General features: G+C 45.6%; 1 protein-coding gene across 2 annotated transcripts in view; it reads left to right on the top strand.

Annotated features, from left to right (window-relative positions):
* bcl9 (BCL9 transcription coactivator) overlaps window positions 1-13,889 on the top strand; it is a 36,138-nt gene extending 22,249 nt beyond the window's left edge. For both annotated transcript variants that reach the window (XM_050048192.1, XM_050048193.1), the window contains exons 3-10: window positions 3,139-3,615; window positions 5,504-5,817; window positions 6,985-7,092; window positions 7,233-7,419; window positions 8,114-8,210; window positions 8,326-10,507; window positions 11,018-11,290; window positions 11,442-13,889. In XM_050048192.1, coding sequence (XP_049904149.1) covers window positions 3,329-3,615; window positions 5,504-5,817; window positions 6,985-7,092; window positions 7,233-7,419; window positions 8,114-8,210; window positions 8,326-10,507; window positions 11,018-11,290; window positions 11,442-12,481 — 4,488 coding nt within the window. In that variant the 5' untranslated portion in view covers window positions 3,139-3,328 and the 3' untranslated portion in view covers window positions 12,482-13,889. The remainder of the gene's footprint in view (window positions 1-3,138; window positions 3,616-5,503; window positions 5,818-6,984; window positions 7,093-7,232; window positions 7,420-8,113; window positions 8,211-8,325; window positions 10,508-11,017; window positions 11,291-11,441) is intronic.
* The last annotated feature ends 1,335 nt before the right edge of the window (window positions 13,890-15,224 follow it).

Below are 15,224 nucleotides of genomic sequence, written 5' to 3'. Positions count from 1 at the left end.
CAAATCAGTATTATACAGAAATAAGTTAATAAAAATAACCGTACAAAATTATTAGTGATAAAAAACTTGGTATAAAACATCATTATAGAGTCAGCATCAGTGCAAACCTCGATGTGTTTGTCACCGTTAAATCAGATATCAAAACATCTGTTTACAAACACACAATTTTTGTTAAAACATTACAGTATAAAACACTTCCGCCTACCAGTACCGCGCCCTGAGCGTGTTTGAACTATCGCGTGTGTAGGAGATCTGCTTGAGTTCAAACCCATGCATGTGCCCGGGCATGATACTAGACTGTGCATGACACTATTTGCATGCACATGTTGTAACGATATAGCAAAAATACATGTGTTTGGAAAGTAGTGAGCATACAACTGGATGAATGAGATTTGGACTACACTGCAGAAGTTGTTAGATAGTTTGCGAACTAATGTTTCGATGTAGTTTTGCTTTTATTAAACATGGTCCCCCTTTAATTTTACTTCACAAACAGTGTCCACCTTTTTGGATTCTCCGTTCACTGTGGAGACATGTGGGAAAAACAAAGTTTTCTTCACAAGTTTAAGGTAACACAGCGAGTAATTGATATACAGATGGTAATTTTGTAGGTTAAGTATTCCTTTAAAGGCCTAATAAGTGGCCTAATGTCTACCACATCTGTTTTGTAGTAAAAGGAGTCCGCCCTTCTGCTGGGATCAGGAGGTTTGATCCAGATCAGAATCAAAACGAGATCACACCATCTAATACAATTTCAGAATCCGTTTATCTTGTGAACAACCAATGTTGAACATTTGGTTGAGTGAAATCCATTCCTCTGAACAACTGGACCCTGAGGAGCCCCCAGTTCTGTGTCAGAAAGTGTATTTTTACATTTAAAGGTTAGCCGAATCAGTGTAATTTGGACACACAAGGCGCCTCTGTGTTCCCCCCTCTCTGTCCCTGTGGAGGAGCCAGCCTCTGCTCGTGTGCAGCAGTGATCTGTGGCCCCTGATAGCTGTAAATCACTTCTCCTGTAGACCAGCGAGAGATGAGTGTTGCTGCTGTTGCAGGAGTCGGTGTATTTGTCTGGTTCCCAGTGACACCCCCACCCCCTCCAAACCCCCCTAAACACTCCACCTCCTTCTCCCCAGGGGAACTCTGGAGCCAGTTACAATGTTGAGTGTTTTGGAAGAGCTCCTAAATATTTTCAGGATGACAATGTAATCTGACTGACTGGGCCGCTCTCTCGAACAGGATTCTCATGCGATTCTCGTGTTCGGCACACACACAAACACACGCAAACAGAAACACACAGCGGTTAGTTTGGACCACAACACTACCTCTCCCACTCCACCACCACCACACTGCACTGTTGGCTACAGTTACAACTTTGTGCTGGTATTTATATAGTTAAAATGATACTCCACCCAAAATCTTTACAGTATCAGAGACTAACCTGACTGATTTTGTGTTTTTGAGGCCAACACCAATATTGATAGATCTAAAATTATCTTGCCAGTAGTCATGTTTTTACATAAACACAAAACATGAACACATTTTTTTTGTTTCTTTTTTAAAAGAAAATTTATGATATCTACTGTGCGAGACAATTTACAGTTGAAAAATAAACTTGTCAGTGCTCTCTGGTGGATGAACTATGTAATGGTGAGACATATACAGCAGACATACACACTTATTTGACGGCCATTCTTTCGGTCTAGCTTCATAAAAGTCTTACTGTAGTGTTTAAAGGTGGCAGTATGTTTTAAATACTCATATGTTTGCCTTAATATGTTTCAATACGCTTCTTTGGTTTGTGCCTTTAGCTGTTGACGTTGACCACTTGTGATACTAAGCACACAGATAACCAGTCCAGATTGAGATTGTGAGGCAGGAGAGAAGTTTCTGTGAGCATTTTGAGGCCTAGTCCACATCATACAGGTATTATTTAAAACAGTGGTCCCCAACTGGTGGGTTGCGGCTGAAAAGTGGGTCGTGGGTCCATTCTGAATGGAGCGCAAGTGACTCGCTAATGTGTCAAGGCCCATTTCCTGCTGTGGAGTGAGTGACTAACAGACAGCTACTCCACAGATACAGCAAACTAGCTTGATGACATGGCCAAATTCAAGTATGATGCTGAATGTATTAAACTGTGTGGACCTTAAACTAATAACTTAGGAGGGATCTGGACCCTGTGGCTGGACCAGTTGGGAAACACTGATTTAAAACGTAGCTTTTTCTGTGTTTTTTTGGCCTTAGGTACACACGCAAACTGCATTTTTGATCACTGAAAACAGATCATTTGTCAAACTCCTTCCAGGATGGTGAAGATTTCTAGTGTTAACGTTTAGAGTGGGAAAATGGAGTTTTGGGCTTGGAGTGTCAGATTGTGCGCCGTTATATTCTTTGTTAGGTGTCACGATTGATGTGTACTGGAGGACATGCTCAAAATAGTGCTGGCTTTAATCTTACTAACAGGACATTTTTCATGCTTACATATAAATGTACAGATATTCTACCACTATATTGAGAAACAGAGGCGTCAGAATTACCATGGAGGTCATTTTTGAGGCTGCTGATTGGCCAACATCATCTTCTTTTTTGCGTGATTGACCAACACGGCTTTAGAGTTGGGGTTATATCTCCTTGTGTTTGGTTGGTATGCTTCTGTGTACTAATATTTGTACTATTATATTTCTGTAACAAAGGAGGAAAAACTCGTGTGTACATGTGTACTAGGCCTGATAGTTCTTATATACTGTGAAACCTAGCACTGTAGGATTTGTTTTTTTGGTTATAGCAGACATTTTTACTTGTCAAAGCCAGAAAAGCAATGGTTTTGCTAAAAACTAACTAACTATGTTCTATTCAAGTGTCTCAGTCACAGATTTTATTATTAAAACCAGTGCTTTCCCTACTGGGACATGTCAAAATGTGAGTGCATTCTCACTGACATGAATTAAAGCTGACTAAAGCCACTGTGAAAGAGAAAATGACCAGATTTTAACGACCACCTTTCAAGCCTACACGAGTAGATTAATACTAAAAAGATTTTGGGTGTCACTGTAAGGTTTTTTTTTGTTTTTTTTTTCAGCCTGCTGCCCTCTCTTTTTAGTTTTGTTAACTGTTCTTTTTCTCTCTCTTCTCTCTCAACAGTGTGCCCAAGGGCCGTTGAAAGCCCCCTTGGGGGAGTTTCATAAATACACACCGAACAAGAAAAGACTCCTGGACTATTGTTATTGTTTTTACACACTTTCCCACACACACACACACACACACACACACACACACACACCCACACATACACACGTGCACACACATCCACACAGACAAGGACATAGAGAGAATGTTGGAGGTCCAAGAGGAGAGGCCAGCGGCGGCAGGTACAGCAGCGACACATTTCAATAAGAAGGAGCGAGGGAAGAAAGAGCGAGAGGAGGCCAAGGACGGTCGGGGAAACCTCTCCAACATTGGGAATCCTGTTCCTGGCTCCAGGAACGTGCGCGCAAAAGCGCCGCTCACGCACACCGGCAGTCCTCACCAGCTCATCACTTCACCCTGTTCTGTAGTCCTGGGAGCCCCATCAATGCACTCCAATAGGCTAAAGAACTCCCCGTCCACCAACACGCAGAGGTGAGTGGACTCTCACACTGACCACCTGTGGGTCTAGAGCTGTGATGCAGTGATGGTATTAATAAGCAGTCGCTGGTGTTTGTTATTGTGTGTGTGTGTGTGTGTGTGTGTGTGTGTGTATGTATAAGTGTGTAAGATCCTGATGATTGTTTTAACAGCCTAATCAGCCAAACACTGATCTGAATGTTGATTAAAATTACGCATTTAATCTAGACTTTGTGTGAACAGCAGCACAACTGCAGAGCAAGCAGAAGTAAAATTTCAACTGCTCCATGTTAAGCAGATTGTTTTTATGGCTGCACAACATTGTTGTCGTCAGTGACACTAAATCAAGTTTTTCATCCCAGGCATTGTTATGTACCGCTAACAGCTGACGACTGAAGTACTCCGTCATGTCTTCCCACATCAATAAAACATAAACGGGCTTCACTGGAGACGCACAAGCTTCTGTCCAGTACATAAACCTGTTTCAAGTAATTAAAAAAAAACATCACACAATATCAAAAAATGAATAAACATTAGCTGTCAGTGTTTATTAACAGTTGGGAAGAGAGAACAAATACAAACACTCAACCCTCTGTTCAAAACAGAATGAAGTGGGAAAAAAACAGGTCTTTTTGTACAAACAGAAACACTGAGGTTACTTGTAATGTATGGAGCCATTTTCTGTAAAAATAAAATATTTAGTGCCGTTCAGCCAAGTACAGATGCCAGTTTAAGCAGTCTTTTGGCCGATATGATTAGTTGCAAAGTGATCAGTGCATCCCTCATCCCAGTCTTTGGTATGTTGTGAAACTCTCATATCTTACCAGTTGCAAGGTGCATAATGTGCTGAGGTCTGAATTTTGAAAAAGCTGAACAGGAGCAAGTGTACAGAAAACCTCAGCCAAGGCCCTAAAGCAGCATTTTTTTGTTATACTTTATTAATCCCTGTGGGGAAATGTTACCCATCCCAACTACTGAAGTAAAGTGAGCAACCATCTCTGTGGCCAGTGGCTTGGTCAGTAGCTGAAGGCTTCATATTTCATAGCATGCTGGTCTGGACCCATGTAAGTTTGGGGAGGATGCGCAATCTCCGCACACAAAGGTCTGAGGTTGAGATCTTCGTGTTTTAACAAGAAGGCTTGTGGTGTACATGATATGTGATCAGGAGTGAAACTGAGTCTTATTGCGCGCAAACCTGAGCTGTTTAGACATCAAGTGTAGGTCAGGTGTCACGCAGATCTAAGATCAGCTTCTCCGCTAACCTGAAAGGTCTTGATGCATGATCCAGAGCTGTTTTAGGGTCAGGGAGTACACTGAGGTTGGAAGTTTTCCCTGCTGACTCATGGTTCTGGAGCCTCTGGAAACAGCTGTCTGGACTGCCAAAATTCTGGCTTTGCCCTCTTTTTCTACTAGCTGTGTGTCTGTGTGAACGTACGTAAAGTGTGCTAGGATGCGACTGTGCTTTTTGGACATGTTGGCATTTGTTTCATGCTACTTGTACAAGTGTGTATGTGGTGTGCGTGTGTGTGTGAGTGTGTGTGTGTGTGTGTGTGTGTGTGTGTGTGTGAGTGAGGGAGAGAGAGAGAGAGAGAGACAGAGAAAGAGATTAGGGTGTGGTAAGGGAGTTCTCTGCCAGTTGGATGTGTCCTGCTTGCCTGAACTGAACTGCTCTCACAACTAGTAAGCAACAGTCATTTGTACATGGCCCTAGTCTCTACAGTTTGTTTGTTCAGGTTTAACTGTGCACAAGAAATTCCTGATACCAGTAACCTAATATAGAGTTCATAAACATCCATACCAACTGCTGGATGCCATGATGACGTAGTGTTAAACAGTAACAAAGGAAAAAAAAGATGCATTTAATTATGCTTGTGATTTTTTTCCCCCCTTCTCTCTGTCTCAGCCCTAAACCTAAGACGGAGGCCATGGTACGCTCACCTCCCGTCATGTCCCCCTCCACTGCCACCCAGATGGACTCTAAAATGCCCAATCAGGGTAAACCAGGGAGCACTGGTAGCCAATCACAGCCCTCACCCTGCGACCCCAAGACCCTGGGTTCCAAAGGGGCTCAGAACGTGGCAGGGGGCATGGGGCTGAAGAATGGCCAGGGCCTGACCTCAGGCCCAAGTTCCAAGGTTAAAGTCAAAAGGGAGAGAAGCACCTCGGTGGAGTCGTTTGAACAGCCGGAGAGTGGCACACCCACAAGTGAGGAAAAAGGTAAGTGTCATCGTAGTCACTACCCATTGTTTTTCAATGCAGAGGATAATAACAGTGTTTCCTGTCACTGGGTGATTGTTTTTTTAACAGTGATGTAAAAAATCTGAAGGCCGTCTGTTGTTTTGACAGATTAGAACACTGAAGGCGATCTATAGTAACTTTAATTCAAACCCCCATCCAGTTAATGGCATGTGTATAGTAACTGCTATTGTCTAGTCTTGTCTTTGATCTCACATACGAGGTTACCTCTTTGCAGTAGCCATTGCATCAGTAAGCTATATTGCTACACAATGCCATGGCAGCTGAGTTTCTGACGTATTTTAAAAAGCCAAATAATTGTGATGGCATCGATAAACAAGGTGAAAAAAGCAGAGCTTGTCAGTTCAACATCTGCCCGGTTAGCACAAGCTAACACAGGAGCAGCGGCTAACATCCAATTCCAAGCTGTTTCAACGAAGTGACAACAAAAAGGCTTGACTCTGTCGCAAAGTCCGTTAATAACTGTTAGGTAGTGTTAGCCATGTGTTGCTAACAGTTAGCCCTGTCACTGTGTGTGTGTGTGTGTGAAGGCGGACTCTCACAAACTGTCGCTAGCCCAGAGCTCACACTCCTGCAGCAATCTCAGGATAAACAGGGTTAGAGTGGGGCAAGGACCGGGGTCATCAATACACTGCATGCATTTTAAATTGTAAACATTTGTGATGTGATGTTCAGGAACACCTCCATGGCTTGAATCACATCTTAGATAAAAAAAACGGGTAACATCAGATTGTGATGGGATTTTTTCAACCCTGTCTTACGAGAAAGTCTAGGAGTCTTGAAGTTTGATGGTGTGAATTTAAATATCTGAGACAATTTTAAATATTTTTACTCTCACCAGATTATCTACACATATTATTTCCTGTAGAGGATTTATTTAGTGGTGATTAATGACAGAAATGGCACAAACTCTAATTACTGCCCATGGTTGGTTTATGTTTCTTTTATCCTTTCCCACTGCATAACTTAATTTAGAAAAGTGCTTCACATATATTTATTTTCTCTTCATCTAGAGAAGGCAACAGTTGGACATGTTGGAAAATATACTTTGTAGTCCCTCAATTTCACTCGCACAGATAAACCCAAGTCCTCTGATAATTGTGTGTGTGTATGTGTGTGTGTATACAGACAGCAGCAGGGTGAAGAGGATGTGTGTGGCAGAGAGGAGGCAGCCGTACAGTGGAGCTGACTGGTGCTCTGGGGGAGAAAGTGACGAAGATGACAAAGGATTCTTCAGTAAGTGTGTTAACGTGTGCATCCAAGCATGCATAGCAGTCCCTCCGCTGATCAACTTGACTCATGACAACTCCTCAGTAGAACTACATTGCCCATAAGCCTGTGCCGGTCCTAAAGTCTTCCCTTTTGTCTCCCTGTAGACTGTAACTCCAGCGACGTGAAGCCCCAGGACTCCGTCACACATTCTACCTCCAATGCTGGACTCAGTCGCTCCTCCACGCCCTCCCACAATACACTGGGAGGCCAGGGCTCCACAACAGAACCTGCAAGTGGCCAGAAACCAGGCACAAAACTCGTCTATGTCTTCACCACAGAGATGGCCAACAAGTAAGGAAGCTGAGCGTTCACATTTGTATCTGTTGCAGTTTGTATCGTCCTTACTATTGTAACTCAGTTAAGTGATAAGTATTTAAAGTTTATCTCATCATGTTTTAACTATTAATATGTGTAGACAGGCTAATGAAATCATCATCTCAATACTTAAACCCCTTTTTTACATAAGCAAAACATACACCCACAGTCAAACCCTTTGTGGAATTGCAGTTCAGAATTAAATGGAATTACTAACAATGTCAATTGCCTGAAGTATATCACTGTGCCCGTGTCATCAGTGGTTGTTGTTGTCTTTGATGTTTGTTGCAGCTGTTTGTGTGTATGGCAATGAGATACTTGCTTCCCCAGCCTTCTCTTCCTTCCCCCAACTTTCCCAGTTATAGCCTAAATCCATTGTGTGTATCTGCACAAGCGTGTGTGTTTCTCAGTGGGAATGTACACTTAGATCGACACTCTGTTGGGAATTACAGATCAAAGATGTGGATGCTCAGTGGAAGGTGTGTGTGTGTGCGCGTGTGTGCAATAGGTTGCTTAGTCTGTTGACCTTGGTTTTACCTTCATGGTCCCATCTAGTACTCATTCATCCGGCTCACCGTCTCTCAAATGGGCAAACACACACACTCACACTCACATATATATTTATTGTGTCTGATGACTGATATCTGACTGTCTGCCTTCTTGTCCTCAGGGCAGCTGATGCAGTCCTAACTGGCCATACAGAAAACATCATTGCCTTCCACATGAAAAACATCTCCAACAGCAAGGACAAAGCTCACCTCCTCCTGGTAAAGACACACACAGGCCCTTTTGTAACACACATGCACATATATGCTTTCATATATCAACATCCTGCATAAGAGTGTCACAACTTAATTTTATTTGTGTCACTCTCTGTTAAAGAACAATGCAGCAAGCACCCTTCGAAATGACTCCAAGCCTCCCCCGCAACCCCCGTCCCACGCCCAAGATCAGAGCCACCAGCCTGGATCCAAGCCGTCCTTACCTGGCATGGCAGAGCCAGCCCCATCCCAGCCTTCAAACCAAGGGACCCAATCTGGTGTTCTTCCACAGGAAGGGTCATCCTCTGCAGGCATGGAATCCAAAAATCTTCCCGGCAGTAGCCCCAGTAACACTACAGCTCCAGTTGACCAGGCCCCTGTCACCCAACCTGAGGCAGGCCTCAACCCTCCACCAGCAGGTGAAGGAGGGCAGGGTGGAGGTTCTGGTGGAGCAGGTCTGACACCCCAGCAGCAGCAACAACAGCAGCAGCTGGCCCAGGAGCTGTTGAACATGGAGGCCAACACAGAGGGTCTGTCCCAAGAACAGTTGGAGCATCGCCAGCGCTCCCTGCAGACCTTGCGAGATATTCAGCGCATGCTTTTCCCTGATGACCGTGATGCTCCACCAGCTGGGCCCCCGCAGTCTCATAGTGGACCTCATGATGGAGGCCCTGATGGTGCACCCCGTAGGTCTGAGCAGGGCCCCCTACAGGCTATGATGGCGCAGTCTCAGAGCCTCGGACCACCCGGTGGGCCAGGAGGACCTCGTCCACAAGGTCCACCCTTTGGCCCTCCTCACGGTCCCAGGGACATGCCCCCGTTTCCACAAGATGAAATGGGTGCACACATGGGGGGTCCAGGGGGCTGTGGAGATGGAGATCAGATGACCCCAGAACAGGTGGCTTGGTTGAAGCTACAGCAAGAGTTTTACGAAGAGAAGAGGAAGAAACAAGAAATGCAACATCGGCCACTTCCTCCAGACATGATGATGCATCCCCATGGTCCACGGGGCATGATGCGAGGGCCACCGCCTCCCTACCAGATGGGCCCAGGAGAGATGTGGGGAGGACCAGGTGGTCCACCAGAGCACTACCAGGAGCGCATGGGTATGGGCCCTGGCCCCAGGGGTATGCCGCCACATATGCAGAGGATGCCTGGCTTCTCTGGTATGATGAATCCTGAGATGGAGGGACCCCCAAGGCCTGGAATGGGCTGGCCTGACGACATGCCTCCCAGGATGGGGGATGCACGTGGCTTCCCTGGTGGACCTGGGGGAATGTTTGCTGGTCCAGGGGGTCGTGGTGAGCGTTTTCCAAATCCTCAGTCAGTTCAAGAAGCGATGTTTCACCAAGGTATGGGTGGAGAGAAGGGCCTCCCTCCAGGGATGATGATGGACATGCAAAGGATGATGGGGCACCAAAGAGGTGGAATGGAACCTGGTAATGGCATGGGCATGTTTCCCAGAATGCCTGGTGATGGTCCTATGAGTCCATCCTCTAGGCTCCAGGGAATGGGGGGAAGGGAAATGGGGCCTGAGTTTGGCATGGGACCCGGCCCTGGACCAGGACCTCATATGCACCCTTCAAAGCTACGAGATCCCTCCATGAATATGAGTCCTGACGAGATCATGAGAATGAGAGGAGGTGGAGGACCTCCAATGGAGAACATGGGTCCACAAGGCCGGCCCATGCAGGGTCCCCCTTTCCCTGACCAGGCACAGCCAGGAGACTTTCCTATGGGGCCTGGGCGGCCCTTCCCAGGGGGTCCTGGAGGAATGAGGGGTCCACATGCAGACCAAGCTTTTGGTCCAGAGCACAGATCTACACCGACAGGAGGTAACGGCCGTATGAACCACCTCCCCCCTTCTGGTGGCCCTTCACAAGGTCAGAGGGGCCGCAAGCCAGCAGATCTGAATGTCCAAGCAGGAGGGGGGAACTCTCCCAGTATCAACCCACTTAAGTCCCCACCTCTGAGACAAGTGCAGTCCCCCATGATGGGTTCGCCCTCTGGAAACCTTAAATCCCCTCAGACACCGTCCCAGCTGGCTGGTATGCTCACTGGTCCCACAGGCCCCAGTGCCCCTCCACCTCCGCCAGCTTCAGCACCAATGAAGTCTCCCCACTCCATGATGGGATCAGCTGGTGCCTCTCCTGTTCATATGAGGTCTCCTTCTCTTCCAAACCCCTCTCCAGGATGGGCATCCTCACCAAAACCACCCATGCAGAGTCCTGGAGTACCACCTCAGGGTGGCAAGCCTCCGCTTAGTATCACTTCACCAAACATGATGGGGAGCATGGAGCAAGGTAAAACAGTCTCTTCTACTTTTTGTGTTCAACAGCACCTGGTTTGCTTTATTTCCCATCCCCTTTTTTTCAGTGTATCGTTATATATTATAAATCAGATCAGTGAATAGCAGGCTGTTTTTTGTAAATGGTTTGGTGTTGAATTTTATTTGCATTTTTAGTTATTGATCATTAATATCACATGTTAAATATCTAACTTCACTCTCCTTTTGAAATAGGAATAGTCACAAAATTGAAAAATGCAAATAAAATAGATCTGGAGGCTGTTTATCAAGTGCATGTCTCATTCAAGTTAACACATCTGTGTGAGGGGTGGGGTTGTGTGGGTGATGGTTCAGTGGCTCCCTCTTGTGGCCACAGAATTTAGATCTCATGAGCCCCAAGTACCACACACTGTTGCTGCATAACTTCACAGATAAAAAACAATCTGCCAGAGAATTAAAAGTCTCAACTGGTAAGATTCATCATCTCTTTGTCATGTCCTCTCTTTCTCATCACGCCGTCCTCTAGGTGGTAACGGCCCTCCCTCAGCTCCTCCTTCATCAGGGGCTCCATCTGGCTCCATGTCCCTCCCAGGCAACGTCCCGTCTGGCAGTCCGTACACCATACCCCCTGAGCCAACTCTATCCCAGAACCCTCTCTCCATCATGATGTCACGCATGTCCAAGTTTGCAATGCCCAGTTCCACCCCACTCTACCATGATGCCATAAAGACTGTTGCCAGTTCTGATGACGACTCGCCCCCTGCCCGCTCCCCTAACCTGCCGTCAGTAAACAATAATGGTAAGCCATCTGAAATATCTTTTGTTTGTTGTTTAATTTTTATTTCCAATTCCACCCACCTCGGGCCATATTTATATTAATCCTCATTTGATCTGCTTCACAAGTGTGTGTACTGAATATATATTCACTCTTTTTTGTCTTGCACACACAGGTATGGCAATGAATCATCAAGGCAATCCACGTATGATGGGACCTGGAAACGCCGGACCCATGTCTGCCCTCAGCCCTCTGGGTATGAATCCAATGGGATCCCAGCCCCTCTCCCATGGTATGCCCCCACAGATGCCCTCTCCCAATGCCCCTAATATGGGCCCAGGCATGATGCCTCATGGCATGATGATACCACCAAATCCCCAAGACCCTGGTATGGGGAACCCCCAAATGATGCCCCAGGGGCGCATGGGTTACCCTCACCGAAGCCAGGCATACCCCCTCACCCAGTCCCCCTCCCAGCAAGGCCCTTTCTCCCCGCACAACGGTCCTGGCCCCCAAGGTTTCCCTGGCCATCCCATGGGCTTCCAGGGAGAAGGAGGACCTATGGGAGGACGAATGGGGAACATGCCTCATGGGGGAGGGGGTGATGGGGGTATGTGCAAGCCTAATACCCCTGGAGGGCCAGAGTTCAACAACATGCAAGGTGGATTCAGTGAAGCAGATCTTCATGAGGTGATGCGACCAGGAGCATCTGGCATTCCTGAGTTTGACCTGTCCAGGATAATCCCATCAGAGAAGCCCAGCCAGACTCTGTCTTACTTCCCCCGAGGTGGGGGAGACAACCCTGGGGGGAAACCACCACACCCCTCTGGCTTCCCCATGCAGGGCATGATGGGCGACGGTCCACCGAGGATGGGGATGTCCATGCAGGGGATGGGGGGGATGCCAGGGGGGCCTGGTGGGGGAATGGGCCCCCAAGACATGCCAATGGGCAACCCTGGCCACAACTCGATGCGGCCACCAGGATTCATGGGCCAAGGCATGATGGGCCCCCAGCACCGGATGATGTCTCCTGGGGGTCCGGGAGGGATGATGCAGGGGAGACAAATGGCCCACCCAGGCCCTGGCGGCTCACCTAACATGATGATGTCACTGCAGGGCATGGGCGGCCCCCCACAGCAGACAATGATGATGGGGGGTCAGATGAGGCCACGTGACATGGACATGGGGTTCAGTCCGGGCCCTGGAATGTTCTAATCCAACAGAAACCTTGTATGTAGAATGTTCTTGGACAATACACAAGGATGGAGTAAAGGTGATGTTGTGTGGAGAGTGTTCAGAAAACTCTGATGGACTCAAGTAAAGGAAGTATAATACGAGAGAGAGGATGTACCTAGAAACGAACAGAATGGAGCTAACCAGTCACCTAGTAATGTCCTGTGGGAACTATTCCAGTGGAGACTCGGACAGGCCCAGATTGGAGTACTTTTGCCACAAGAACATTTAATTTTAACTCATGAACTTCAGAATGTATGGGATTGTTGTGCATCAATTTCGCAAAAACTGTTCTTGTGTTTTTTGATTATCTGACTATAAAGATGAATTTCAACATCAAAGAGGAATCAACCTAACTCAAAGTCAGCGTGGAGATGCTACAGTATATGTCTACTTTTTTCAAATTTAAAAAAACAAAATTTGTCATGAAATGGTATGGAACAAGAGAAAGGAATAAGAAGAATTTGTGCTTTGTGAAGACTTTAGTGGAACTCCATCTTGTCTCTCGCTCCATTGTTTTGACTGTTTCTGTACAGTATATACGTGTGGGAGTGCGTGTGCGTGCTTGACAGGCTGTATGTTTGTGTGGTATGTATGTATGTGTCTGTATGTATAGGCATTCTATCAGTGACCTCTCAACTCCTCTTACCCAACTTTCATTGGGGGAGGAACGCCCCCTAAAAATACTGTACTGTTTACCATTGGTGGGCTATTCGAATTTTAGTCTATTTTAATTTCCTTTGTAACTCCAGTGTATAACAAACCAAACTATGACCTCATTAAGATAATAGTATTATTAAAAAAGCACAAACATGGACCGTCTGCAGAAAGCGTCTTCTTTCTCTATTTTTACCATTGAGAGCAACACATTAAGTGTGAGGATCCTGGCAGCTTTGCAGCACAACGATAATCCCCAGTCCATTTCAAGTTGTCGATGACATTTTGACTTGGTGCTCCAAAACTTTCAGGACTCAACTTTCGCCAGCGTGAATAACTGCTAATACCCAGATGTGCTATGTGTGTTCTTCTTGTTCCTGTTGTGTTCCTGTTTTGTTTTGACTCTCTTGTTGACTCTGGGTAATAATCATTCCCACAGCAATAATCCCCCCCAATGGTCAGCAGAATGGGACAGGAGTGGCTGAATGCCACAAGCAGGTATGCCAGGTATTATAGAACTAGAGCTAGGTAGATCTGGTAAAAAATTTAGCAAGGCAGGTGTGGTGTCCGGAGCGAGACACGCAGAAATGTAAACACGTACTGCTTACCATCCAGTTGACTTCCTCTCTTTTCTCTATTGTATAAGCTTGTCATGTGTTTCTCCATTGGCTTTGGTGCAGAATAGCCTACCAGGGCTGTGGTGATGGACTACAAATAAAAGATATTGTTTTGGTATATACATGTTGTCTATGGAGTGTGTGTGTGTGTGTGTGTGTGCATGTATGGGTCCACGTGGCTCCTGACTATTCACATCTAGTCAGTCATGTGGACCAGGTGGTGTCTTTGTCATTCTACACGTCAAACCACCTTCCCAACATTGAGCTGGGACAAAGAGAGCAAGTCATACCGAGAAGCAGCATTGTCAAGTTAACATTTTATCAGCAGGTACTTAGCGACTCTGAGCTACTTTGAGAGGACACCACACTTCCAAAATAGATGCAAGCATGTTGATGCACTTCAACTCTACTAAACTAGTGCTTTACTAACCTATGTTGAAGTTTCACTCTGCTGGTAGGAAAAGTAAAAAAGCCCCAAAGAAGAAAAAGAAACTTAACAGTGATCAAAACCTTTATTTATGACTCACTAATCCAAACCTTTACACTTTAAGTAGCAGGGCACAGGAAACTCCCGCTGATGAGGTACAATGTGTGTTATTGTAACACAGTAGTATCACAGGTCTGTATAATGGGCATGTAATCACGCGTACATTATACTTGGGTTTGATGGTACCAACAAACCCCTACAAGAAGGCGATATAATGTGTCACTCTTGAAATATACCATAGCAGAATTATTCCATTTTCTGTAGATTCAACATGGTTATGAGGACATTCACCTACACACTAATGTACATTCCCCAAATTAGATACAGTACATGAGCTGCTTAGTATTCCCCTGAGGAATGAAATTATGGAAAATGAAAGATCTGATCATGATTCATGAAGACGACCAAATAAGCAGAATACTTGCAGTTACCAGCATTGATGATGCCACAGTAGTCAACCTTTGACGTCCATATTTTAGCGTAAGCATAAACAGCAGCAGTGGTTTGAAATTCTGAAGAAAAGGCTGATAATCTCTATTTTTCTTTTCAGCAGATCCCCAAAAGAGTAAAACCAACAATTAATTCATCCTACTATTGGGTATTACATGAGTTGGCAAACCCTCCTTGCAATGGAGATACATGCAGGAGTATGTTCCTTTACTGCAAATAACATGGCACAGAGGTTTCTGTTGAGTCAATCACAGATACCGCACACTACCCTGATGAAGCCCCCAGGAACAGTGCCAGGCTTTGAAGCTTATTTGACAAAGAGAAATCTGTAGTAAATCAGCAGACATGTTTTAAGGTACATCAATTTCCTAGTACAAATGCAAAAACAGCCTTTATTTAAATCATTATGTCTTAAAACTTGTAAAATTCACTCATAGTAGGATCCAGAGTTATTGTGAACTGACATAGTAAGCCTGAAAATGACCATTTAGGAGGCGGGATTAAATTAAACACT

The sequence above is a fragment of the Epinephelus moara genome, chromosome 7 (assembly GCF_006386435.1).
Source record: "Epinephelus moara isolate mb chromosome 7, YSFRI_EMoa_1.0, whole genome shotgun sequence".
Taxonomy (NCBI): Eukaryota; Metazoa; Chordata; class Actinopteri; order Perciformes; family Serranidae; genus Epinephelus; species Epinephelus moara.
The sequence above is the reverse complement of the archived record's forward strand: the minus strand, read 5'-3'. Positions and strand labels throughout refer to the sequence as shown.